This window comes from Histoplasma capsulatum, assembly GCF_000150115.1.
Source record: "Histoplasma capsulatum G186AR genomic scaffold supercont2.17, whole genome shotgun sequence".
Taxonomy (NCBI): domain Eukaryota; kingdom Fungi; phylum Ascomycota; class Eurotiomycetes; order Onygenales; family Ajellomycetaceae; genus Histoplasma; species Histoplasma capsulatum.
This window is the reverse complement of record NW_025544817.1, coordinates 199025-225560: the sequence shown is the minus strand read 5'-3', so window position 1 is coordinate 225560 and position 26536 is coordinate 199025. Positions and strand designations below refer to the sequence as shown.

The following is a 26536-nucleotide window of genomic DNA, read 5'->3' as shown; positions in this document are numbered from 1 at the left end:
TTCCGGTTAGTGACTAGTGTATCAAATTTCGTCATCTCCGTGTTCAGGAAAATTACATCCAGATCTACATGATCCACAGCTATTTCTTCAGCCCAAAGTGGAATAACTAAAAGTAAAAAAAATAGAACGCTATCCATAGAGTGAAGAGCCATATCAGGAGCTCTTTGATGATAAGGCCAGACATTGGGGCAAGGGATATTAATTGTGCGGCAATTGTAAAGAAGTGATCACTGAAGCAGCTTAAGAGGAGAAGATGAAGAGGTTGGTTGAAATAGCTAAGATAAAGCAATTAAGCCGCCCACCCAGCCATCGCCAGCACAAATGTAAACAGAAAAGAACAAAATCAATAAATCGGCCCACGCCTGCTCTACGTGTACGGCGTGTCTTAAACTGCCTCCGCCAACACCGTGTCGAAGTGATATTCGATCTGGCGATAATCGCGATTTGTGCGAGTATCCATTCCGTTTCGATATTTCAGAAATCCATCAAATAAAAGAGAAGTGAAGGAAAGAGAATAACAAAATCAAGAGAGAAAAATATATCGTTGACCCCTTCAAAACTGTGATCAAGTCAGCCCCGGCAGATCCTACCCCCCGGCTTTACTAAAACGGCATAGTCCGCTGCAACTTATCGACCTCTTTAAGACACACAATAGCCGCAATCCACGGGAAACTGAGTAGCCTGTGCTTTCTACCTTGTTTATCCGCCCCGTAGCCATGTCCCAATTGATCCTGGTGTTGCTGTTTCAACTTACGATAGTGACGAGCAACAGACGAATCATGTTTAGGTCCAGAGGCAGTCCGTGACGAGTGGTTATCCTTCTTCTCTTCTTCGACAGCGATGTAAAGGCAGGCTATGGAACGCTCGAGTGATTCCACACCGCCGGCTTCACGGTCTTGGATCATGGCGGTGACGAATTGGACGAGGTCCTCATATTCTAATTTTAACGTACGGGTTAGTTATGGAATCTTATAAGGGATAGCAGTGTATGCAATATAGGAAGCCAAGATGTGTATTATTCTAATTAAGCATGGAAACGTGCAGGTTATGCATGGAAATGAACTTACCCTCCCTCATCTGCTTCGACGAGTCCTTCTGCCGCTGGGAGAGTTTTTGTCCATGGCCCAGGATAGTGCCAACGAACACTTCGTACTCGGTGATGGAGCTCTTCCACGGAGTGGAGGAGTACCGAGCCATGATTTCCAAGAGGTTATCTTCGTAACTAAAACAGGCAGAACAGATAAAGCTGTCAGCGAAAAGGGAGAAAAGGAGAGAAAAAGAGAAGAAAAGGGAACAGCGATCCCAGATCACCTACATTTGCCGAATATCCAGCGCATGCTCAATATGGTGATCCCATAAAAATCCCTCTGCTTCCCTTTGCACAAACTCCCAGACGCCTTGGAGTACACTGGGAGCACCCATCGCCGACGGCAACTCCATGGCACTTTGCCGATGTTGAAGGAACTTCACCTCATCAATGGACCGGTATAGTTTGCCCAGAATATTTTCACTTTTGTAGAATCTTACAGCCGGGCGTTCGTCGTCATCTTCATCGCCACCATCTTGCACTGCATCCATATCTCCTTCCAGTAGAGATAGATTTTCTGCAATGCGGATGCGGGGACTGGGAGCCTGGAAATCTGGACGGCAGCTAGGGAATTTGGGGATACGTGCTAGATCAACCTATTATTTCGTATAAAATATGGGGTCAGTATATAACCTAGACATATGTCGTAAAGCCTCTCAAATATGCATTGAAGGGAATGCTGTTATGGAACGTACTGGAACCCCAGTCTTTGAGAAATCAACGGCGGTAGAATGTAGCTCCGCAAGCAATAAGCATTCCGGATCAAAGGTCCCAAGAGGCCGTCGATCGGCAAGCGCCTGATGAATTGTAGCAATTCTCCCCAGCTGATCCTGTTGCATGAACGTCACGAAAAAATCTATAATATCCTCTCTAACGACTGCGCGACCAAGCACTTTTTCCTGGACACGAGGATACTCTGCCGGTCGAGCGATTCGCTTCGGAAGTAATGTATTATCGAATATGACGTTATACAGATCACCGTCTAGATCACCGCCGCTCAGCATGCTGGGGAGATCGCGATGGCCGTGCTGGCTGAAAGCGATACAATTGTGGAGTTGGCGTAGAGGAGAATCGGCGGGGACATCGACAGCCCTTGCGATTTGGACGTCCCCGGGATGCATGGCCGGCGAACGAGTCACAACGACCCTAGGATTCACAAGCACCTCCCTGACTCCTTTATCGGACAAACTTGTACAGAATACCTCCCCTTCCTTGAGGATCCCAGTCTCATCCATGATACCGAAGAGTGTCACAGCATTGGGCACTCGGATTCGAGCACGATATTTTAGATCTCGCAGCTTGATCAGAACAGCAAGCTCCATCACTCGACGTAGGAATTCGTCGTTTGAGTGACGGAGCCCAAAGCCTTCCAGGATATTAATAAGCCACGGTAGCCCTACTGACTTTGCTATATTTGTGTCTTCTAAAAACCTAGCAGCCTTTGCCGTCGAGGTCGCCGTAGCACGGAGTCGTGAAATCTCATCTGCCTGCAACCTCAAAAACACACTGTCGTCAACGCCAAGATCCTCGAGAATCTTGATCAGCTGGGCATTGAGGAAGAAAGGTAGCGGCTTTAGTCCTGATCCACATATTTCGATATTGAAAGCATTATACGAATGTGGCAGATGGAATTTGATCATGGATGGTCTCAGAACCAGCGATTTACCCTTTTTTCTGCTATCAAGAGATATCATTCCTTTAGCACCTGCATTTAAAAGAGCCAGTTAGAAGAGGAACAAAAGAGGAATATACACTATAAACAAATTTCAAAGGTTCGATGTGACATGGAAAGGGAAATAAATACCCGCAAGCCTAATTTGAAAGACAGTAGGTTTCACCACGGTCCGTAGCGAATGGTCCTTCCAGATCATATACATCACGGAAGGTGATATCGTACCGACGCCATCACTAAAGACCCGTCCGTTCCGTTCCACATCTTTTCCTACTGAAATATACTTCTCCGATATCGGGATGGAAGTCAGGGTATCAGAGAATGTCTGTCCAATTCTCGCAGCCTGCTTTGCTGGAGATTGTATATGATCAAACCTCCCCAGGTTCTGAATGATAGTCGTGGCATTGTATAGAATTCTATCCTTATAAAACGGGGCGACGAACCAGCACGTTTGAGAGCGCAGTGACGAATGAGAAAAGCCAAGAAACTCAAATTTACGACCGGCTATGTTGATTCCTGATTTCAAGACCGTTTTGAAACGAGATTCAAAAATCATATCGATAGATGCGCGAGGGTCATATCGGACAGGGTCACCGGTTTCGTCCACAAATTCAACCCGGAGGAAATGGTCAACATGGCTAGAATAGTGGCGCAAAACTCGATTCTTTGTTTCCGCGTGAGGCCCATCAAGGTAGGTACCGCAAGGGGTAATCTGAGCACGGTGGATCGAGACGTGATTGGGGTGCATGGGGCGGTTGGAGCGGGTCATCTCGCGCTCGCGGGCGGTGCTCTCAAGGGCATTTTTGAACACCTCCACCAGCGCGGGCACGTCAACCTCTGAGGCTTCCACGTCTGGGGATGGCCATTTCACGTCGGATGAGAGTCTCATCAACGCTCGAACGACAATATCCAGATCTTCAATGACTAGCGTGGCTCGGACACGGGATGCAAATGAGATCGCTTTGGCGGGAGATATGTCACCGTTCCACACCAGCTTTTGTAATTGGAACCTGACGCGATATGGCATATTTTCCTGAGATAAGAAAGCCGTGAACCTCTGCATTAAGGTGGAGTAAGGCACATCGTACTTTGCTCGATGGTCGACCCATCTAGCAATGTCAGGGATATGGCGCTCGTTGGCAAGATCTCGAACGACAACTAGATCATCCGAAATTTTCAGGAGAAATCTGTAGACAAAACAAGTACCGGCAAGAGCCTCGTGTTCACCACCGAAATGGCCAACCCTAGTTTTTAGGGGACGCCCTCGCATCCACTTTTGCTGGATTTGAAGCATATCATGAAGTCCAGCCGCCAACACATCTGTTGGATCAGTCTTGTATAATCTCGGAGCAGTATCAGCGGTGATAGTAATAGAGGGAGCGTTGATCGTGCCCGTGTAGATCGATCCGAGGATATTAGAGTAGGTGAACTCTAAGTGATAGATCACATCTTGTGCGGTTTCTAGTGCAACCCGAACAGCAGTTTTACCAAACGCGATCTTGCCATTCTCCCCACAGCGATAACACTCAATAAACACTGGATTGCCTTGGTGATAGTCCCACATACCACAGGACATTGCGGTGATGGAAAAACTCTTGAGTCGTTTAACAGGCGGCGCTTGATGACGATTCTGTACGTTGTTGGATATTGCTCCACGCGCAAGCCTAGTTTCTTCCTCATTCCTTAATGAGCGAAGCAGAAACTCGTCTGGAGAATTGCGGCCCTGTTCTATGACGATGACCTGCCCAAACATCCTCAGTTGTTGTCTGGGAGGTCTTCGCGCCCTCCCCGGGCCACTGCTCCGACCGTATGTAGCAAGCAGCTTTAAGGCCTTACTAAGATCGCTAATAGTCAAAATGGCATTGCGGTTGGGGAGCTTGCGGCAATGGAAACAGTGGATGCCAAAGGGTGCAAGTACAGGTCTGAATTGTCGCGTCAAGTGGTTGTCCTGCACCTGATCTGGGACATTTCGACAGAAGATCTCCATCGCACAGGAACAGGTAGAAGTTGAAGTATTCAGACCAAGGGAACCTCTATCCTATTTGCGATATGTCCTCAAAGAGAGAGACAAAAGCCCCTTTAATTGGGGAACAAGGGACACATGGTACTGTAGATAGTGACAAGAGGAGGTCGAGTCGAAACACATGAGAATGGAGGGAAAGTAGGCAAGAGAGAATCCCAACAACAAAGAAAAGAGCAGCGTCAACACCAATATAGTAAATGCAAGAGAAATAGACAATAGCACATGGAGCCTTGAGGCCTCCAACAAGAACCTAAGATGCCCAACCCGTGCTGGGATTTCCTCTGAAAAACTACCCAAGCCTGCAGCTACTGTCAGGCTGCATGCTTGGACCAAACGGAGCGTCAAGGATACTGTGGGTTGATGATTGAGAGAGCGTGCAACGAAAAAAGATTAGAATAATAAAGAATAAAACAGAATGGGCGGCCAGAAAGTTCTATAGAAAGAGTCCTCGAGAGCAGAAACGAACGCCGTCGATGGTGGTTTTGTGATGTGGGCCAGTTAGGTGCCGGCTCTAAAATGCACCCACATTTGCACTCAAATTCCTATTACTAATACGCTGTTGTCAATGAAGTCGTTTTTAAAACCTGACAGGTCACAGGCTTATTTGTAGAGCATATCATGTGCATGCGGCCTACGGAGATTGGTAGTCTATGCAAAGGCACAGTTCAAACGGCGGGGAGTGATTGCACGCATAGGCAGTTCAATGGAAACTTGAACGTATTTCGATTATGGTGATGGTGGTGAACACGGATGAAGTGCTCTGTATATAAATAAATGTCCGTTGACGTATCTAACCCACGGCTGAATTGACCAACTCGAATCACAATAGCAGCTTGAGGACCAGCAAAATGGGAATCCATCCCTTCTATAGTATTCCAATGGGGGTTGTGATAGTAGTAATAAGCGCAAGGAATGTAAAACCCCAACGTGTTGAAACGCTTCGATTGTAGAATTTCTTTAGAAAACTAGATAGAACACACCCAATCCAAAGAAGAAAAAAAGGAAAGAAAAGAAAAGAAACATGCATAATTCGTTATTCATGCGATGTCATATGGTTTGCCTAATGATGAAGAGGTAGGAGGAATATCAGTCGGTTGATCAACCATATAATCGAGAAGAAGGAAGAACAGTTTTTTTGAAATATTGTACAGTGGGTAATTTTCAAAGCCACCCATCTTGCTTAACCAGTTGTGTCACTGAACTCCACTGACAAGCGTCGTGGGCTACTCTGGTTGGCAAGGGCCAAAGAATCATCGTCCTCGCCCTGAATCGTTGTTATGGCGTTCACCTCCAGCAGCGCTTGTGGGACAATCGGTGAGTTTATCCTGCGTCACTGGCAATTCTCAGCAGCATTTCCATTCATATCCCCACCGCCATCCGCATTTTCATCGGCCTCTGCTGAACCATGGAATATTCCCAGTACCGTATCCAGCTTTGTGATCATTTCATCCCATTCCCCCTCTGGTGTACTGAGTGCTGTGACTGCTCCTCCGGCTCCAATGCGCCACACCTCTTGCTTAGTCGCCGGGTTAATCCAGCAATAAGCCGTGCGGATGATGACAGAGAAACATGACCGACCCCCAGCGTCAAAGTAGCCCATGACTCCCGAGTAGATGCCTCGTTTCTCCCCTTCAATCTTCCGTAACAGTTCACACGACCGTTTCTTCGGCGCACCGGTCATGGACCCGGGGGGTAGACATTGCCGAAGAGCGCAGTAATCATGTGGGTTGGCCTTTTCTTTTAACCGAACAGGGTTCCGCGTTTTCCCAGCTGGAGGAACAGACTGCGGAATACCTTTAACATGGGTGACCAGCTGGTAGACCCGAGGATGATCTTCCACTTCAAGCAATTTATGAACAGTGACGCCACCAGAGTTGCACACATTGAACAAGTCATGTCGCACCAGGTCTGCAATCATCAAGTTCTCGCCCATCTCTTTCGGCGTGTTTAAAATTTCCCTGGCCTTTTCCAACGTCATGTCTTCGCTTTTCTTGACTGTACCCTTCATCGGCTTCATGTGGATTTGGCAATTCCTGTCATATTCAAGAAAGCATTCAGGGCTCCTGCTTATTATTGCGGCATTCCCGATCCTCGCGAACGCCCCATAAGCTGCCGGCGTATATTTCCGGAGTCGCTTGTACAAGATCCAGGGGCGGATGTTTTCCTCCAGAAGGTATTGGCACGGGCGAAGGACGACACTCGTTTGATCCGTCAGGCAAAGTTCGTACGACTCGCCGTCACGAATATATTCCTGGCATTTTGCGATTTTCTCCTTGTAGACCTGTTCGTCAGGCTTGATGATTTTAGATCCTCTAACCATTATTTCCCCCAGTTGCTCATCAGAATACTTCATTCGTGAGACGTTGTTGCTATCTCCCGCAATACGATTGGAAGCAGCTGTGAGATTAAAGGCGATATCGTCCCCTGATTTTTTATCCTTGAGTCCAAGAAGCCGATTCACGGTAATATCAATCCATTCACACGGCCGCTCATCAAACTCTCGCATTGACTGAACGTAAATTTTATGTGTTTCCTGGTCGACCACAATGCTTCGTTCAACCCATAGGAGACCTACGTCCCTGGTGCCGTCGTTGACCGTAGTTATCGGAGTAGCCTCTTTATCCAGGTTCGCAAGGCCCATTTCGTAAGAGAAATAGCCCATAAAACCGCCCCAGAAAGGTAGGGAACTGCATCCTGTCAGAACTTTCTTTTTAGAGAGGATGCGAGTCAAAAGTTCCCAAACATGGGAATGCTCATGGCAGTATTCCTTGCTTGACATTGAACCGCATAGGCGAGAGATAGTGCTTTTCCGTGTGGAAAGCGAGTACTCAAGTATCCATGAGCCAGGGCTGGGAACGGAAATAATGTTGTATCTCGCGTTTGAATCTAGAACGACACATGGTGATTTTGGGATATCGACAACTTCGCATATTTCCTCTATTGTCAGGGAGCCACGGTCGAGAGTTCGATATGATGACGTGCTTATTGACGAACTGCACCACTCGAGGATCTCATCACCGGTCTCGAGAAGTACATCGCTTACTGCTCGAGGGTCATGAGTTTCCACCAACCCCCTGTTAATCCTGCGAAACTGGCGGTTATGCTCAAGCACAAACGTCCACCAGTTCTTGATCATCTTACGAGAGGCTGGATCAGACTTGCACGATTCAGGGTGGAACTGAACACCCCAGAAAGGCTTGCTGCGATGGCGGACAGCCATCAGGTTGGCTTCACCAGGCGTCGCACTATCACGGAACCACGCGAGAGGTATCAGATCCGGACATTTTGAACTTGCAACCCAACATAGCTCACTGTCAGCGACATCCCCGGACGCTTCCACCTCATGCCCCAAATCCACTTGCAATGAGTGATACAGTGTAACCTCAAAACTCGCCGGCAAGCTATCAAAGATATCCGTTCCGGAATGCGTAAACGAAACCACTTTACCATGGCGAGGTTCGGGGAGCTTGCGGATGGATGCACCAAATTTCACGCAGAGACTTTGAAATCCAAGACAGACACCGAAAACAGGAATATTATCCAGCTCCCATATGTCACTCATAATGCCCACATCCTTCGGATTTGTTGCTGTCCCCGGCCCAGGGCTAGCGACTATCGCATCGAATCCGCTAAGAAAGGCTTCCTTGTCCGCTGGCCACTTGCTATCGATCTTGACAATCGTAACCACAACATCTAACGTGCATTCGATCAAATCAACGATATTACCAGTAAACGAGTCGTATGCATCAATATATAAAATATGCCCCACACCTTTCATTCTGGAACGGCTACACGTCATGGCTTCGGATTAAGAGGGGGCTACAGGGGAAACATGCGATGGCAAAATGATAGTGAGATCAGTCAAATGCAAAGATTACAACAGCCCAAAAAAGGCCAATTCGCAACATACCCCGTCTCCTTCCAGAAAGAGTGAGAGAACAAGACCAATTGTATCCTCGATATGGGTAAAAGCTCGTTTGCCTCTGGTCCAGGAGTTGACCACTCTAGATTCGAAACATCTGAGACCCTAGTATCTGCTCGGATAGCCAGTTGCTCAAAATGGAGTGGACAGCTCGCAATACAAATTGAAAACGCACAGAGAGTGGCTCCCTGGTCGGACGAGCTCTAGCAGTGCAATGAGAAAAATTAAAAATAGTTGATTTGAAGTAAAAGCGCTGGGCCAACTCTGTCAAAAAAATAAATCAATAAATTAAAAAAAAAAAAAAACTTTTGCATCCCTGCTGATGCCACGTGACCACACCTATTTAAGTGGTACTGGTGCATCAGAGTTACAATGAACCAACCCTTCCATCGCAAGAAATATAAGTAACTGAGAAAGGCGCTGAATCTAGGAGAAAAAAGTTGGAAATTCAAATTGCCTCCCCGCCGCAAGGCATGGATAGAGTTTAGCCCCATGTCCTAGTTTTTTTCTTTTTTTTTTCCCCCCCTTGCTAACCACGTGCAACAAGGTGTCTGCACAGGCAAAGAAAACAGCATGGACCCTGGGATGGATAATACACTGCAGCAGCACGTTGAACGGATCGTAATTTTACTATTATATTCAACGAAGCTGGTGTGGTTTTTTATTTCTTTTTGACGCGGGGATTTAGTAGCGGGGAGCAAGCAGTTTCGGCCAAAATTTATAGTTTTCCACAGCCAAAAGTGCTGAAGGACTCCGTCTTTCCTCTGTCGAATTATCACCATTAACACAAGTCCTATACATACATACATGCTACCATGCATTCCAGAAAAGAGCCATCATTTGTAACTCCACGGTGTCCAACGCCTTTAAATGGGTCTATACATATCTAGATGCATTGACTGATGCCTGATTGTAATGCGCCGCGACAAATATCTAATCTACAACAATGACAACGAGAAGGGAAATAAATGAAAGCAACCGAAATTATCATTTGCCGGTAGCAGCGGGAGAAGAGACGCCTGGGGGTACCGCCGCAGTAGTCGAGGACGCCGTGTACTCCACTATCTTCCTAGCAACCCTGGGGAAATATTGCCCCACGAAACCCTCGCTGATAACCAGTTACGAGTTAGCAAAAGAGACCTATACATTTTTATCTCATAACAGCAAAGCCGAACTGAATTCACAATTGGTAAGCGGGAGAGAGGAAATAAATAGGATGAACTTACGTATAAAAACTATGATCTGAGCTATGGTCCTCAACCAAATTATGAGCCAGCTCATGACAAAAAATTACCCACCAGTACACCAACGGCTCATCGCGACACCCCGGCCCTCCGCTCGACATCCGCGGCTGATGCAGCAGCTGGAAGTAGAGGTAGTTGCAAAAAATGCTGCCCTGGCTGTTAAACGCAATCGTCTGGCCAGCCGGATCGTAAAATATGTTGACACTGTCTAGCCGGAGTGAAAACACACTAGCGCAATCTGTCAAGATCGAGGCGAAGGCGTTAAGGCCGTTCGAATTCGCAGCTAGGAACGTAGAGCGATCGTTCACTGTTTTCGCCACGAATATCCGGATGTTAGAGGTAGAATCGGCCGCAAATACAAGGTCGTGGCTGGGTCTCTCGTCGCAGTATGATTTGGTTTCCACGACTTTATTCTGTTCGCCACGGCTGTAGAGCGTTGTCGATCCGTGCGGTCGACATGCTTGGATGGCAGACATCAGGTTTGATTGGAGTGCATGGGGCGATGTCACTGGTTGTGGATTGGGATTCTTTGTCGAATCTGGTTCGTTAGTAGTGTACGGCGGTGGAGGGGCGTCAGACGAGGAGCTAGGTTGGTGTCTTCTGTCACGGAGACCTTGCATGGCGGATTGCACGGGACTATTCGATCGCGCGAAATCCTCTAATCCGAATCGACGAGTCAGGTCAGAGAAAAGTCCTCTTCCGCTCTTTGGACGGGTAGGTGTTGCTTCTGAAGATGCTGCGTTATGGCTCGGCTTCCTTTCATGAGGTGGGGACGAACTGGGAAAATCTCCAGGCATCAACTGCTGTTCGTGGTGATCCTGTGACTGTTCAGATTGCTGGCCTTTTCTCCAAGCAACTTCATTTTCTTGGATTTGTTTTAACTCTTCTTCCAACTGCTGCTGCCGTTTGATTTCCTCCATCCGAGCTTCAGCAGCCTTTTGGCGAAGGATACGCTCGACATTATAGCCTCGAGCACGCAGCTCGAGGAGGTCGGTTTTGAGCAACATCTCCAGTGTGAGTGTTAAGTGTAATTTCGGTCTATGGAGAATGAGATGAACAAGTGCCTGACTGACTTGGTATAAATTTGGTCGACCGGCAGCCATCGATAATACCCAGCCGGTCTGGGTTTGCATGACAACAGCGCTCCGTTGTTCAACATGTGAAGCATGATGGCCCTTAAGGGTCCGTCTCAAGGAGATAGACTGCACAACTTGAACTGAAAGATTTCGCTCCAGCCACTTGGTATCATGTTTGATCATATCGCGAGGCAGGTCGTGGAGAAATAAGCGAGACCGCTCATAAATTTGCTTCTGCAATTTTACTGCAACGCGCTGATCGGGTGCCAGACTGCCACACCGAGCTTGCTCCTCCACAAGCTCGCTCAAGCATGGTGTGCCTAGGGCAACATATAGATGTTCAAGCAGCTCCTCTTGCGGCGCAGCAAGGATATTTTGCTTAAACAAGCTAAAACTGGAATAGTCATCGATGATAATAGCATCATGAGCTTTTACTAGTTGCCATTCCTTAATGGCTTGCGTATCGTCTTCATAAGTTTCATCGTCAATATCAATTAATTTTTCGTCCGGTTTGCGAGAAGCAGTCGGTTTGGAAGGCAATTCTCTGCTCGCGAGTAGGAATGGTGCTGTTTTCATCTCCCTGAACAAATCTCTGTTCTTCTTTAACAATGGAATGCTTTCGGCGAGACTCCGCAAGAGATTCAAATATTTTTCAGGGGTTTGAAGCTTTGCAGATATCATAGCGGGTTCCTTGACCAACATGCTCGCAACTTCAGTCTTGGTCGGTTCCCGCTTGGAGCCACACGCAAGGAGAAACAGATTGGCTTCTTGTCCAAAGTCAACAAAATCAAATATGTTTCCGTAGTCTTCACTTTCGCCGAGATAACAATCTCGTGGTGCAATATGAGTGACTGGTGAAGACTTGTCCTTCGGGAACAAGTTAGAATTGGACGTCTTTCGGATTACAGGGACTATGTGTGCTTGACCAATACGCTCTGATCGAGGTGAATTGATCTCTCCTAGACGTTTGGCGAAATATTCAAACAAAATTCTGGCCTCCTTTTTCGAGGGAGGAGGGTTGCTAACAAGAATATCAATACAGGCACTGAGCGACGGATGCTGGCTGACACCAAATTTTGAGGCATGGGGCCAAAGATCTCTTCTTAGGAGATCAAATCCGAATAGGGTAGCTCCTTCATCGGTGAAACAATGCTTCGGTGTGCTGAGTTTGTTTTGTCCTTCAATTGGAAGATATGGCATGTTAACCGTGGATGCATCAAAATTGACATATCCATTGGAAATATGGTGGGTTATATAATACGCCATCGCCTTATCTCGGAGTTTGGCTTTGTCTGCCGTGGCTGCCCAAGCCATAAGTTGTAATACCTCTTGAGCTGCTGGAAAACTCTTGAGTCCCAGCAGCGACAAAAACCGCCCCTCGGGGCTACTTGGTGAAAACTTTCCCGGCCAATAAAGTATCGGCAATTCAAGAGCCTTCAATGACTCATCCGGCACATAAAGGTCGCAAACTTTATATCGTTTACCATCCAAGTTAGGATTTTCATTGGCTACAGCGGTGCATATTTTTGCTTGTTTCAGTTTTTGAATATCTTCTGGTGGAATATCGTCTCGAACGGAAGTCAGGTATTTGATCAAATCTACGTGACTCCACATCTTGAGGGTTGGGGTTTTCTCGTCGGTCGATTTATCATCCTTGTTCAGTAGTCTTTCAAAAATCACGTTGAGTTCAACGGTCTTCCGAACACCTAGAGCGCCGAGGAATTTCTCCTTGACGTTGTTTAGCCCTGTCACGACAGGTAAATCGTCAAATAGTCTTACAGACGGGAAATACGCTTCAGGTGGCCGTTTCATCCCAGACTTGGTGGGGATGATTGTAGTATTTCGCAGAAGACCAGTGAGGGTACCCTTTGTGGATATATCTAAGCTATCCCATTGTTTAGATAGCACAGGGAGCACCTGGGTAGCAAATGAGGCGGCCTGCGTAATATCTTGGTCTGGACGAAGCAAGCCCCTATTTTTCGCATTTTCTACCAGCCATGTAATCCAAGTAGAAATCTGCAGTTCTTTCCATTGCAAGGCCTCCAGAGAATGCCTTGGCAAATTCTTCGTATATTTGAAAGGCATGACGGATAGTGGCATGGGCAATTCCGCAGGAATTTTATTCGGGTTCACGAAACTATTCACATCACTGAGAACAATAACATGGGAGGAAACGCCACCAGGAGATTCGTCATTTGCGACTGCCACTCGTAGTAAGGATCGGACTGTCGGAATGTCAATGTCACGGGTGGAAGCTTTTTTGGTCACCCAAGACAGGAATTCTTCCAATTGCTTTGAGGTCAGAGGATGAGACTCCAACTCTTTGATAATATCTGAGACGTTAATGTCGGTGACAAGGCCGAAATCCGCCAAGCGCTTCACAAAATCCTTTGCTCCTGTCATAAGCTCGTCTGGTATTACCGGTATGGAACCCATGAAGCTGAGATCCTTGTGTGCAATTCGCACCTGGTGACACGGAAGGATCCCGGAAGTAGATAATACTTCAATCGTTGCATTTTTGCTACAGGTCCAGAATGAATCTTCGATTACCTGGCCAACCTTCGATGTTGGAGTTGATTCACGGAAGACAAACTGGTTGAAAGTATGCACTGCCTCCGGTAATAGATGGGTTATGTCCTCCATCCGAATGTTCGACCGACCAAGCTGGTTTACTCCAGCCCGAATCCGGTTATTGAGAGACGACATCTCAGCGGAGAAGGCGATCCTGCAAACAATTCCTGCAGCTCTCAATAATTCAAGGTTCCAAGTGCGAACCCACCAGGCATTGAGATCAATGCTTTCTCTCTCCACTGTCGGGATTATCGACGGTGCAGAGATATGTGCATTTAAGCCTGTAGTCTGGTGCGTGGGGAAGCCAATAAAGATTCTACCAGACCTTGAAGGCAGGACGGAGGCAAAGATATCTGCATTCTTTGAGCTGTTGTTTTCTCCAGGTTCCTGGGAGCTATACGATGTCGTTAAAATTGCAAGAGTCGTCATCTTAGGTGGGGGTTTTTTTGTCGCGCGCTCAAGCTCACGAGCAAACGACGAAACGATGGAGGTGTTGATAGTGGCAGTGTTGATGTGAAGGAATACAGATGATGTTCTCGTGGAGATAAGGTCTTCCTGAGCTTCTTGATTGCTCGCCCTCCCTGGGTTGAAGGTTTTGGCAGAGTGGCCAGTCGAGGAAGAGCCAGTCAGGCGGGAGAAAAAGGATTTCAAAGACGATGTAGGGTCATAATGTCTGGAGCTGTCGAATCGAGACGTGTTGTTTGGGGCTTTCCACGAGACTGCTTCCATCCATGTTGCATCCATCTGAGCAACTTCCTGTATCACGCCGGATACTGTCATATGACCCTCACCAGTTTTGGTCTCAACATCTCTGGGTATTTTGATTTTAACACTTGGGGCAACTTTTTTAGAAAGATGCAGCAGTTTCCAGCCATCAAGCCAAAGCTCCACAGACTTCAGCCCAACAAATGTTAGGGCACTGGCGAGAAACTGGCATAAAGGCAAAAGAGCTGGGACTGGAGATGTAGTATTTCTATAATCCAAAACGAAGTTCGTATTTGGGTTTGAATCTGATTCCCCTAATTTTAGCCGACGGGTGAACAGGGCATTCTCCTTCCAATAAAATGCGATAGCCTCCGAGCCTGAGGATACGAATGGCTCTTCGCAATCAGAAAATACACTGTAAAATCCGACTCCAAATGCCCCAATCTTGGTTTCGTCCGGATTCCCCTCGGCGATACGCTTAAGCCGAGCCCAGTCGTTTGGGGAGAAGGGAGTTCCATTGTTGGTAAGTATCAAACGTTTGAGGGTGTGGTGAGATATGACATGTTTTAGAGAAGCCGACGGATCAGCCTCAGTAGGGGCTGGGACACTTGTTGAAGGGATGGTCTCGAACTTGATAGTAACGCTTGAGGCGCAGGCGTCAGCTGCGTTTTGGAGTAGTTCTCGAAGGACGGTCCTGGAGGAACAGAATCAGTCAGCATGTTGCATGAGGAAAGCAAGGTTACGCGGAGGGGTTAAACACTCTGCATACCATTCACCAGAGTATCGAGCCAACACCTTATCTATGAGTGCGCGGGTGTTCACAGTTACTGCCTCCTCGTCGTTCCCGGAGCCCAAAGTCCGCGCCTTCAAGGCATTAAAATCGATATCTGACATGATGACAAAAGCGAGTGCACGATCAGAGTATAAGAGTGGAGCGAGAGTTCAAGAATAAACCTTGTATTAAGGGACTCCAAACAGCTAATATTAGATGTGTACTTTCATTTGAGTTGCAAAATAACGGCGAGTATAAGCTCCAATATCATGCAACGGGTGTCAAGGCCGCCATACGAAAATGACGTTGATGGATGTTGTTGACTGAATTGCCAGAAGCCAGAAGGATAAGCCCAGGGCGAAAGAGGTGAATAAAGGAACTCCGGTATGGCCCTGGTGCCCCAACCAGCGTATTATTCCAAAAACACGAGCCTCCCTGCCCCGAAAGTTGTTGTTTGAAGAAGCAAATCCGAAAGCAACGGAACTGCCCCAAGCCTGCAGAGTTGGTCTGCGGAGGAAGCTGTATTTCACGTGACAAAGCGCAAGAGCCGCTTCGCCGCAAAAGAAATAACGTTTACAGGGACACTACGCAGTATACATGATATAGGAACAGAAGGCACCTCATGTATTTGGGCATCCCGTTGTTTGCCTATAGCTATTCACTCGGCGACCATTGGACTCTCGGCGCGTTATCTGCCACCCGCAAATTGACCCCGTACACCATCTATGACTTCTAGCTCCCGTTTGTTGCGTCCATCTCAGGGAGCGGTCTTGTGCGCATCACGGACTGCCTCCTCTGCCCCTTATTCCAGATGTCAGCATGGCAGTTGACCCCCTTTCTCCTGTCGCGCCGGCGCGTTTACGAGCTCTACTGCTACCAGTGGGAAATATCAAGCGATCCCGCTTTTTAAACCTTGTCAAGCGGCTTCAGGATCAAAATGTCGTTCGGTTGGGGGATGTTAGCCCTGATTGCCGCCCCAATAGAAGTATGCGCAGTGGTTTGACCTTTATTTTATTTCTGTAAATTGTTGGCCCTGCTCTTACAAGATCTCTAATCGCTGGCTGTAAATCCAGATGCGTTCTCACCAATGGCCTTTCCGACGGGCATGATAGTTTACGACCTTTCCATATCTGTTCCTCCAATTTCCCACCTAGACCTATATCCGTTCGAAATATTCCGAGAACCCCTTGTTATAATAGCTATTGCGGACGGAACGGAGTTACCTGGCCCGCCCGAAGGGACGGGAACATACTCACAAACTCAGTCGAATGGAACCAAGCCGTGTAATTATCCCACCGTAGAGGGGCTCCAGCTACTCCAACAAGAGTTAAATACACTCAAGGACAGCCATCCTAAATCACTAGTTCAACAGCTACTAGTATTCGACTATGCTGCCGTGTCGAAGCTTGTTACAGGCCCTGACACGGTGATATGGGTTCCCCGCCCTGAAGCCGCTCGATCAACAACGGTGAAGACAGTGATGTGTGATATCACTTCGCGACTACTCGGGGAACTATCCGGACTTGCAGAAAGGATTCAAGAATGGCCAACAGTTGAATCCCCAAAGGCCTCATCTTGGGGTCCACGACGAAAGCCCGAAGTCCGTCCACCAGTGTCTGAGAAGTTACAACATAGAATGACTATGCCTGCGCAATTGCCAGGGGCTAACGGAACTTTCGTCGATGCCTCTGATACCAATTTCCAGCCGGCGGAGCATGATTCCCCAACCACTTTTGATGAAATCACCCGATCCATTCAGGTTTCCAACCGTGTGACATCCTCTATTAAAGCGTCTTCGAAACCTGGTTCAAAGGAACATAGCCGTGAACGAATGTCAGCACAAGGACTTGGGTTTGTAGCTGCAAGTGAGAGAAGCAAAAGTCGAGTTAAAGGCCGTTTGAACATAGTCATGGGCACCTTGTTTCTTCAAGCTGGTCGGTGGCCTGATTCACTCAAGGAACTGGCTGAGGGCGCGACAATAGCGCGGGCAAACAGCGATTATATTTGGCATGCAAAAGCTCTGGAGTCAATTCTACAATGTCTACTAATGTTAGGGTGGGCTGGGATGGACTTTAGGGTATGATTTTACAAACGCCGTTACGCCGTAGAAAAATTCCTGGTCAGAAATAACCGCAAACTAACAGTGGTCCCATCTTTCAGATTCCACAAATTTGCTATCCAACAGCAGATAAATTTTCAAAATCTGTTTCCCAAACACCATCTCTGAGCCACACTGAACTCTATAGTATCGGGCAATCGAATCCCGAAAACCGCAGAGTTTCACTTCAGAACCTAGCAAATCTCCTTCCCGATCTCGCAAACAATATCCTGAATCTTTACACTCGAGCAGCAAATATTACAGATGAGCCAGTCCCACAACTTGTATTTTCAGAAACCGTGATTCGACTTGCACGTATTCTCGCTACTGTTTATATTCGCGATGGTTCTCTTGATGATAGCGCACTGGGAAATATCGTCATGAATGACTCGTTGAAGTTTGTCCGTTCCCAAGAACGCCCTCGAGGTACCGTGTCACTCCGCAAGTCAGATATAGCGAGCTTCTTGTTCCGCGCTTTACCGGCTTCGCTAGGTACCGATGTTCCAATTACTGATTCCACTCCGATTTTGGTTGGTATGGCGTCCGTACTCTCCTCACTAGGTTTAGATCGGAAAAATGCGTTTGTGTTGCAACTTTTATTTTCTATCTTAATTCCAGGGTTAGTCCAGGCACGGAAAATTGGCGCTGCTGAAGTCGGAATCCATCCCGCTGCGGGCTTATCCGCTCTCAACTATTCGGCTTTTGAAATGAATGCCTTGGATGCTGGCCCAGGAAATATGGAAGAAAGCATCAGGATTTTGCTGGCTTTGGTGGGTAAGATCTACGGCGTCCCGGGCATAATGATTTGCACCGACAATCGACGAGATCTTTCCAGGCATAACTCAACTGCGAAAAGTGAAACTGTACCTGAATATGACTCCGTTGATTCAATAGTTGACAGAGCATTTCGTCATTCGGTAATGAATGGGTTTGGGGACCACACATTGAAAGTCGAAATTCTCAAGGCATGCATTAATCTTTGCGAAGCACTGCCTGACTTCCAAGGTGTCCTGCAATTTACAGTTGACCTTCTTCAAACAGTCAAAGGCACTCTCATGCTTCTTCCAGACAGCTATCTCGGACTACCTGTCATACCCTTACAGGAGCAGGTACGCTTGTTTAACAACGTGAAACGAACCGTTGCGGCTGCAAAGAAGCTTGGCGATTCTAATCTAGAGGCTGAATATTGGGATGACTTCATGGTGCGAGGTGTGGAACTTGTCAATTCCTCTGACTTCAAATCGCCCGTCAGACGGTCAAGAACGGACTTCGGGTTTGCCAATGTCGAGGAGCGCCTGGAGAAAAAGAATCCGTTTATATACAGCACTTTCTCCAAGGCTACCACAAAACGCTCGGAAGATCTCTTGATTGCTGAGGAACCTGCTACCTTCAAGGTCACTCTTCAAAACCCCTTCGAGTTCGATGTGGAAATCGAGAGTTTGCGGATAGATGGGACTGGCATTCCATTCGAAGCAGCAGCCACCCATGGACTATGGCTTGCACCATTCACTACTCAGGAATATTACATCTCTGGCGTTGCAGCAACCGAAGGTACGCTGGAAATAAGGGGATGTACAGTCAAGGTCAAATTTTGCCGTGAAAGAATATTTCCTATCTTCAAAAACTTCTGGAAGCCGCAGAAGGAACAGAAAATAAAACGAACAGGACTGGCCGCAAAGGAACCCTTCTCAGAACGTCCCTTGTCTTGGAGCTCAAATGCATCACGTAGTAGATTAGGGGCAAGCAGGAAAGGTCCAGAGCCGGATATCGTGCTTATTAAAGTTATCCAAAAGCAGCCAACAGTCATCATCCACTCAACATCGCTCTCGCAATCGGCTATCATGTTGCTGGAAGGGGAGACACGATCATTCGATATTACGCTTCAGAACATTTCGACCTGCCCGTTGGATTTCATTTCATTTAGCTTTGAGGACTCTTCAACACCCCAACTCCAATCAGCTCTTAACAATAAAGAAAACCTGCCCACCGATATGTACGAATTAGAGTTACGGCTCTCTACAAACCCAGCCATGACATGGCGGCGTGACAAGCTCCACGATTATGAGCTCTCGATCGCTCCGGGAGAAACTGCAACTTTCACGATTGACATATATGGAAAGCCAGGCCTTGATAACGCCATACTCAAGATTGACTATGCGAACGTTTGTACCTCGTTAGCAGATCTCCCGGAAACATTTTACTGTAGACAGATTTCCTTACCATTAACTGTCACCGTTAATGCAGGCGTTGACGTCACAAGATGCGATGTGCTACCATTTACCAGTGATTTTGCATGGGATAATAATAAGCTGCAGCAAAGCGAAGATTCACGCACATCACTTGGCGACAAGGAAGCCATTAAATCAATGGAGTCCTCGTCAACACCACGATCCATCACCCAATTTCGAGAAGCACAATTTTCACAAACATTCTCCCGCATTGGACTCAGTTCCTTCGGATTCGGCCATTGCTTGTTACTTCTTGATTTGCGCAACGCCTGGCCCAATCCTCTAACAGTCTCGCTATTTGTAAACGAAAATATTTCGGACGGAGCGAAAAGTCCTGATGATAAACTGAAACACAATCCTGTTGGCATCCACGAGATCTTCGACGAACTTCAGCCAGGCCATATCTCCCGGTTTCTACTGGTCGTTCCCCGTGTCTACATAGAGAACGCGCAAAAACCCATCCCGTCATTAAACGTCAGCAACAAGCGTCAATTTGTAGTCAGCGCAAATAAACTCGATTACGAGGCAGAGTCTTCCGCGAGGGAATGCTTTTGGTTTCGAGAGGAACTTCTCAAGCACCTGCGCGGGTCGTGGAAAGACGTGGCGACTGGTCGTGGGGGGGTCATTGACCTGCGAGCCATCCGACTGAACGCACGGATGGTTGACGCTCTCCGAATTGATGATGCCGACGTCACTTTCTCTTTGCGCCCGTACACAGGAGACAGCAGTAACGATAAGACAATCGAAAACGGCATCGATAGCGTCTCCCAAACCGGCCACTCCAAATTCACTGTGAAAACAAACACCTTCCTCACACTCTCGGCCACAATTATAAACCGTTCGTCCAAACCAATTCACCCGCTCCTCCGCCTCCAGCCCAGCCTGCGCCATACCCCACATGCCATCGCTCTCGATCTCTCCAAACGGCTCGCGTGGTCTGGGATGCTACAGCGCGCCCTGCCCATTCTCGAACCGCACCAGACCACGGAGGTAACTCTGGGTGTTACGGCTTTGTGTCATGGAGAGTATGAAATCGGTGCAAGCGTTGAGGAAATCCGACGCTTGAATCCCTCTCCACCAGAGGTCGCTATGGGCCAAGGAGCTACGGAAGAGTTGAAGGATTCCGCTGCCACTGCGCCAGATCCATATTTCGATAATTTCTTTATTGCAAATACCCCGAAGCGCAGACGAATATGGCATTCGCGGGTGCCATGTGTGATATCCGCTCGCGATTGAACATAATATGTATGTTTTGGCGGATCGATTTTTGGCTATTGCTTTGCAGGTCGCTTAATCCTTCCTGGCTGACTTGTTGTATTGTTTTCCAAGCCCATACTGTATACACTGCGTTGAGTCATTCGCCTCGCCCCTCAGATCTAGCGATCCATTTTACATATTTCTGAACCCAAGGCCTATGCTCCTGGCAACCCTACGTATATAACCTGAGCATCACCTTGTTCTTTTGTTGGTTCTTTTCTTCTCTTTTTTGGGCCTACCTGATCTGATTTATGTGGGCGTAGAAATGTATATTCGAACATTCCCGGTTCATGATAATGAATATAAATGCCAGCGGGTTACGAACTTCAGGATGGGGATGAATACGACGAGCCCTTTACATCGTTTTATTTTCCTTTATTAGAATAATAATTATTTCGAAATTTCTAACTCTCCCTCCCAACTAGTCATATCCACATACATCCATCCAACAAACTTCCACCCCGTTCCAGACGCGGCGTCTGCTGCCTGCATAAATCCCGAATACGAACAGAATTTGACTTTCGCAAAATGCCGAGGTCCATTTTCTCAACTCTTGCCCGAATAAATACAACGACAAAAAGATGCAGTAACATCCCATTCGTGTTGCTTGTGGCTGCAGACATCAAGTCACCCGCCAGCTTGCCGCTGCCAAAGCTGCCTCCGATTTGCTGCTGGAGCAGTCTTGTCTGTCTCTCGCTAGCCCAAGCCCGACCAGCGATCCTGAGCAACAATGGAACCATGGAACCATGGCGCTATCCAAAAATTTCAAGTTCCCAAGATTGCTTTCCGAGCTGGTCGGCGCCCGATGCCGATTTCCTTCGTTTTAAGCTCTATAAAATGGCTTGTCTTTTCTTGTTCCTGTCGTTTCCCCTTCGAAATTTAATGTAATACAACACGAATACCGTGATATAATAATACTCCAAGAGCATCACACTGCCTCCGCTTGCGTTGTTTGTCGTTCAAATTTATATCCAGCGGAAGCAGGATCACCAAGTACCTACGCTTTCGCCCAGTATCTATCTCTTCTTTGCCAATGGGCTATCTCTCCTCCCTTCTACCCAGCGGAAAGGTTTCCTTCCACTATGCGCCAAACGTTCTCCAGCTAGCACTTAAACGCTCAGAATCCCTCGCCACCTCATCCACCTCACCCATTCAAGAAGACACAAAAGAAGTCACACAAGATGAAAAAGACCAAGACCAACCCTACATCTCCCTTGCAGAACTTTGCGAAACCTCCACCCCTAAGAAATGCCAGTTAAACCCACTCCTCTTCAACGGTCACCTCCAAACAGCTTACACAGCCGTTAAAAGTGACGACATCCCCGTTTACTACAAACGTTGGACCTTCCAGTCCAACAGTGCAGCTTACAGGGGCACCTTCGATGTCGACTTCGTCGTCCCGCCCTATGAAATCTCGCTAACCGAAGATACGAACCGTGGCGCCCAGGAGACGATAAGCAAGTCACCCAAGAATCCCGCTCCGCCTCCCCATCTCCTCCCGCCCCGCACCACCTTCTTCACAGAAGAGGAGTTCGCCTCGCTCCCCTCCACCACAGACACGACTCCTATGCTGGTGGTCTTGCACGGCTTATCCGGCGGTTCGCATGAGATCTACCTCCGCCATGTGATTGCGCCGCTGTTCGAGGCTGGGTGGGCAGCATGCGTGCTGAATTTCCGCGGGTGCGCTAAGTCGCGCATTACGAGTCCGATTCTCTACAATGCGCGCGCAACGTGGGATGTGCGGCAGCTTGTGGGGTGGGTGAAAGAGGCGTTTCCGCAAAGGAGGCTGTTTGGGATTGGGTTTTCGTTGGGGGCGAATGTTTTGACGAATGTAGGTTTCCTTTCGTTTTCTCCTCCTTTGTTAATGCTAACTTCTTTTTTCTCCTCCAGTATCTCGGTGAAGAGGGCGCATCCTGCCCTCTCTCAGCCGCCGTCATCTGCTCCAGTCCCTGGAATCTAGAAGTCAGCTCAAAAGCGCTGAAGCGAACATGGATGGGAATGGAAGTGTACTCCAAGACTATGGGCAGTAATATGAAAAACCTGTTTGAACAGTAAGCTTTATCGCATTTGGAGCTTACGTGGAGGTCCTCTCGTGAGGTGAGAAAGAATGTACAAAAGCTAACGATCGAAACTCCAATTTTAACATATAGGCATGTCGACGAAATCTCCAAACATCCGGCTGTCAACGTTGAGCGAGTTCGAAATATTAAATATCTTCATGAATTTGATAGGTGCGTGTGCATTTACTTATTTCCATCGCGAGACTCCTCAAATACTATATATCCCTATCTCCAATGGACAGTGCAATAGGCAATGGAGAGAAGAAAGTCACTATTTGGCTTCGACCAAAAACTAAACATATCTCAAACAGAGAACTCCAAGGACCCGTATGGGGTTACCCTACAGAAACCGCTTATTATCGTGACGCCTCCTCCATCGACTCTATATTCGCCATAAAGGTTCCATTCTTCGCCATCCAGGCAGAGGATGACCCTGTAAGTATACTTATCCATATATATCCGGTATGGCTCATTTTCTAACATGTGAGCCCCACAGATCGCTGTTGGTGAAGCGTTACCATATGAGGAGATCAAGCAGACACCGTATGGCGTCATGTGCACGACGTCCTGGGGCGGACATTTATCTTGGTTCGAATATGGGGGCACCAGGTGGTTTACGAAGCCGGTATGTCCAAACAAACATCACAACGTATCCCATACTTACATAGAACCAAATATGACAGATAACAACCTTTCTGACCAAAATGGCAACTAAAATCGATCTCGATGCACCCTACAATATTGAAGGTGCCGATGCCCAAGAGATAAATCGAAAGACTCAACAGCAAGACACTTATGTCGACCCTATGCCGAAATTTTTTGCCATGCGTCGGAAGATGGACTTGCCGATCGTGCATTTCATGGGGTTGCGGAAGAGCACGGGGCCCGAAGGGGATGATTAACTGGCGCAATGTTTTGGATTTGCTGCCTTACGAATAGGTAATCTGTATTATATGATGAATGATATTTTCCCCTCGATATTCTAGATTTAAGACATATATTTTGATAGAGTAGGATTGAAGCGCATGATCAACTCCATGCCACTGCTGTACATATCGAAAGGAGAATCATGCTCTTAAAAACCCACGCAAGTACCTAAGTCAATCAAAATTAAGAAAGCAAAAGAAAAGAAATGGTATCATGATTAGCATCATCCCTTCCAGTAAATAAGATACTTTTCCGTGGACTCCATTGTCAACCTATCCCACAACATATAGTTCAGTAGCTCCTTTTATGTGAACGACACCCGCTTCCGATTGGGCTTCGACCTCGATGGTTTCGAGGATGAGAACTCCTTAGCTTCTCCTGATGACGAATTTTTCCCATCACTCTTACCCTCACCAGAATCAGGCCGCCTTTTCTTGCGGAGAGAATCTTTCACTTTTTCCTATTTGGCAACGACCGTTAGAATCAAAATAAATGCAGATGTAAACATGGTGAAAGCATGACACTAGAAGAAAATGAATACATAAATCATGCGAAGTTAACATACCAACTTCTCTTTCTTCTCCATCTGCCTAGCTTCTGCTTCCTTCCTTCTCGCTTCACGGATCTCTTCCATCTGCCTCGCCTTCATCATCTTCGACTCAATCTGGCCTTCTTTCTCTGCATTCACTATGGCTAGGATAGTCATCATACTTTCCTATAGTATAACAACGGAGAAAAATATGGGGGATACCCTCCATCAGCCCACTTATCCGCCAACAGGATTCCATTCCCATATCCTTCTTAAAGCAAATTCACTCAACCCCGATTAAAACATACCTGATCATCCACAAACACTTTCCCCTTCTTCATCCCCTTAGGCTTCGTCACGCCTACAGGCGTAATCATATTCAGCTGCGGCAGATCCAGTTCCTTCTCGGTGTATATGCGCTTCTTCCTCTTTTTTAGATTCTCCGGGGCGGTGCGAGGTTTGGCCTTAACTTCCTTAGGCAGGGGACGGTGGATGGAAGATTTTGACTTTGGCTTAGAGACGCGGGAGCTAGAAGCGAGGGGTTTGGATTTGGATTTGGAGGAAGAGGATGACTTGTTTGAGGGCTTGGAGGAGGATTTGGATGAGGAGCCTCTGTTTGGCGCCATTGTGAACAGGGTAGCACGGGTTTGTACTCAAATGTGGGGGAGTATGCGAATTTTGTACAGCAGAGGGCTGGGGGACGGGTCCGGAGTCAAGAAGTGTTAGGGAGCGGATGGAACTCCGGATATCGTATTTAGTACATTTATTACTATATTCTCGAAAACAACTCGTCCCGCATTTTGAGTCGTGGTTCATAGAAACTACAAAAAATTCATGGCAATATCTTGAAGGCGGTGAGTCCCCCAGTAGCGTCACGGCATCTCAATTCAGAGAACCGAGCTCCATGTAACAGTGAACGCACTCACCACATCTATCGCGCCCGCGATTCACGTCCGGTTCCTTATAGACAGACACATACCGTCCACGATGGTACTCAATCCCACTTATCTAGCGCAGCGGACGCGGTCCTGTATGTTTTAATTCCATCCCGAGATCATCTTCCCACACCCATCCTTGTTACTGATCTATAGTCCGGCTGATGAGAGAAACCAGCTATCAACTGGCAAGATGCGAGACGGAGAGTTTTGAAATCATATCGAGAGTGGTTACGAGCGGTTAGTGCAATTTTTTTCTTTTCTTCGTGGACGTTCGACGAGCAGGTCTAATCGTCATGAGGCGTCCGCCCCGGATATTCGAATTGCACAAGTGTTCCCCTCGAGACAACTCCTATTTTGAGCTGATTGAAGTATGCAATGTATCATGAAATCGCTGACCTAACTTTATTCCTCTAATTCTAGTCGCCTGAGATCCAAAACATGTATTCCCTCAATCTCCCCGTCTCTGCTATCCGCACAAAGATCCGCCAGGAGTTTGAACGTCATCGATACGTGAACCAATTACCAGTTGTGGATGTATTGGTAGCCAAGAGCAATTCTGAGTACCAGGTATGATGAATGGCGTTTCCGCCCCTTAGTAAAGGAATCTGGACGAGATTTCCTATCCAGTCTTGGTTGACCTCGCTGGAAGGCGGCAATATTTGCTTCATATCCTGCGTATCTCTTGAATTATATAACGATAGCTAATGGCCGAATCCCGTTTATGGGATAACACAATTCAAATAGGAAACACTCAACTATTGGAAGCAACTCTCACATGTGATGAAATACTTCCGCGTCGAAGAAGACCCCACTGCAAAGCTGCCGAAGAACTTTATGTCTGGCTTCCTGGAGGTGAGTTTTGTTGAGGGAGGAAGTGATGCGATACTGCTTTGGGCGAGGCTTGCTAATGTAATAAATATCCTAGGGCCGTAATTAACTGGTTATTTTTTATTTTTTATTTTTTATTTTTATTTTTTGCTTCGTCGGCTTACTGTCTGTTGCTGGGGATGCTAAATAGAGATGTATATAGATTACTTAATTTAGCAAAATGGGAATTTTTTTCGACTCCACTTGATATAAGCACTCTTGTAGTGCGTGTTTTATTCTTGGCCCTGGTCAAGGTTGGTGGATTTGCTGGAGATAAAGGGCCCAAACACCTTTTTTACCAGAAGGAAAGAAACTGTTGAACCCATCCAGAATTGATTATGAAATAAGAAATGAAATCTTGACGAAACCAACTAAGACAAATGACCCAAAAAAAAAAAAGCATATATAGGAAAATCAACAAAAATCGATAAAGTGATAAGCAAAACTCCACACGCCACTGTAGGCTGTTCTATAAGGCCTGCCTTCCTCTTTTTTTCCATATTGACCCATGATGTTTAGCATAACGGAAAATATACAATCGAGAGCAATAAAAAAACCAA

At 47.1% G+C, this 26536-nt stretch overlaps 8 protein-coding genes across 8 annotated transcripts; 3 read left to right on the top strand and 5 right to left on the bottom strand.

Moving 5' to 3' along the window:
• Positions 1-602: 602 nt before the first annotated feature.
• On the bottom strand, positions 603-4746 carry HCBG_08703 (RNA-dependent RNA polymerase; the record flags this gene model as incomplete). The annotated part of the gene is made up of 5 exons (XM_045435752.1): positions 603-937; positions 1068-1222; positions 1316-1683; positions 1783-2792; positions 2892-4746. 5 exons carry the CDS (start codon positions 4744-4746, stop codon positions 603-605), a joined length of 3723 nt encoding a protein of 1240 aa, XP_045283544.1.
• A 1216-nt stretch (positions 4747-5962) lies between these two features.
• HCBG_08702 (para-aminobenzoate synthase PabaA) lies at positions 5963-8581 on the bottom strand (the record flags this gene model as incomplete). Its single annotated transcript, XM_045435751.1, has 2 exons — positions 5963-6081; positions 6154-8581. The coding sequence occupies 2 exons, from the start codon at positions 8579-8581 to the stop codon at positions 5963-5965; spliced, it is 2547 nt and encodes an 848-aa protein (XP_045283543.1).
• A 995-nt stretch (positions 8582-9576) lies between these two features.
• On the bottom strand, positions 9577-15194 carry HCBG_08701 (uncharacterized protein; the record flags this gene model as incomplete). The annotated part of the gene is made up of 3 exons (XM_045435750.1): positions 9577-9812; positions 9931-14994; positions 15070-15194. 3 exons carry the CDS (start codon positions 15192-15194, stop codon positions 9692-9694), a joined length of 5310 nt encoding a protein of 1769 aa, XP_045283542.1.
• A 697-nt stretch (positions 15195-15891) lies between these two features.
• Positions 15892-20634, top strand: HCBG_08700 (hypercellular protein HypA; the record flags this gene model as incomplete). The annotated part of the gene is made up of 3 exons (XM_045435749.1): positions 15892-16057; positions 16146-17149; positions 17233-20634. The coding sequence occupies 3 exons, from the start codon at positions 15892-15894 to the stop codon at positions 20632-20634; spliced, it is 4572 nt and encodes a 1523-aa protein (XP_045283541.1).
• A 309-nt stretch (positions 20635-20943) lies between these two features.
• Positions 20944-21395, bottom strand: HCBG_08699 (uncharacterized protein; the record flags this gene model as incomplete). The annotated part of the gene is made up of 2 exons (XM_045435748.1): positions 20944-21008; positions 21095-21395. 2 exons carry the CDS (start codon positions 21393-21395, stop codon positions 20944-20946), a joined length of 366 nt encoding a protein of 121 aa, XP_045283540.1.
• A 76-nt stretch (positions 21396-21471) lies between these two features.
• Positions 21472-23743, top strand: HCBG_08698 (medium-chain fatty acid ethyl ester synthase/esterase; the record flags this gene model as incomplete). The annotated part of the gene is made up of 6 exons (XM_045435747.1): positions 21472-22486; positions 22546-22706; positions 22806-22886; positions 23027-23150; positions 23212-23340; positions 23399-23743. 6 exons carry the CDS (start codon positions 21689-21691, stop codon positions 23615-23617), a joined length of 1512 nt encoding a protein of 503 aa, XP_045283539.1.
• A 203-nt stretch (positions 23744-23946) lies between these two features.
• HCBG_08697 (60S ribosomal subunit assembly/export protein LOC1) lies at positions 23947-24797 on the bottom strand (the record flags this gene model as incomplete). The annotated part of the gene is made up of 3 exons (XM_045435746.1): positions 23947-24102; positions 24208-24318; positions 24480-24797. The coding sequence occupies 3 exons, from the start codon at positions 24795-24797 to the stop codon at positions 23947-23949; spliced, it is 585 nt and encodes a 194-aa protein (XP_045283538.1).
• Positions 24798-25158: 361 nt separating this feature from the next.
• On the top strand, positions 25159-26412 carry HCBG_08696 (NADH-ubiquinone oxidoreductase; the record flags this gene model as incomplete). Its single annotated transcript, XM_045435745.1, has 5 exons — positions 25159-25201; positions 25285-25346; positions 25530-25676; positions 25854-25961; positions 26386-26412. The coding sequence occupies 5 exons, from the start codon at positions 25159-25161 to the stop codon at positions 26410-26412; spliced, it is 387 nt and encodes a 128-aa protein (XP_045283537.1).
• Positions 26413-26536: the final 124 nt, after the last annotated feature.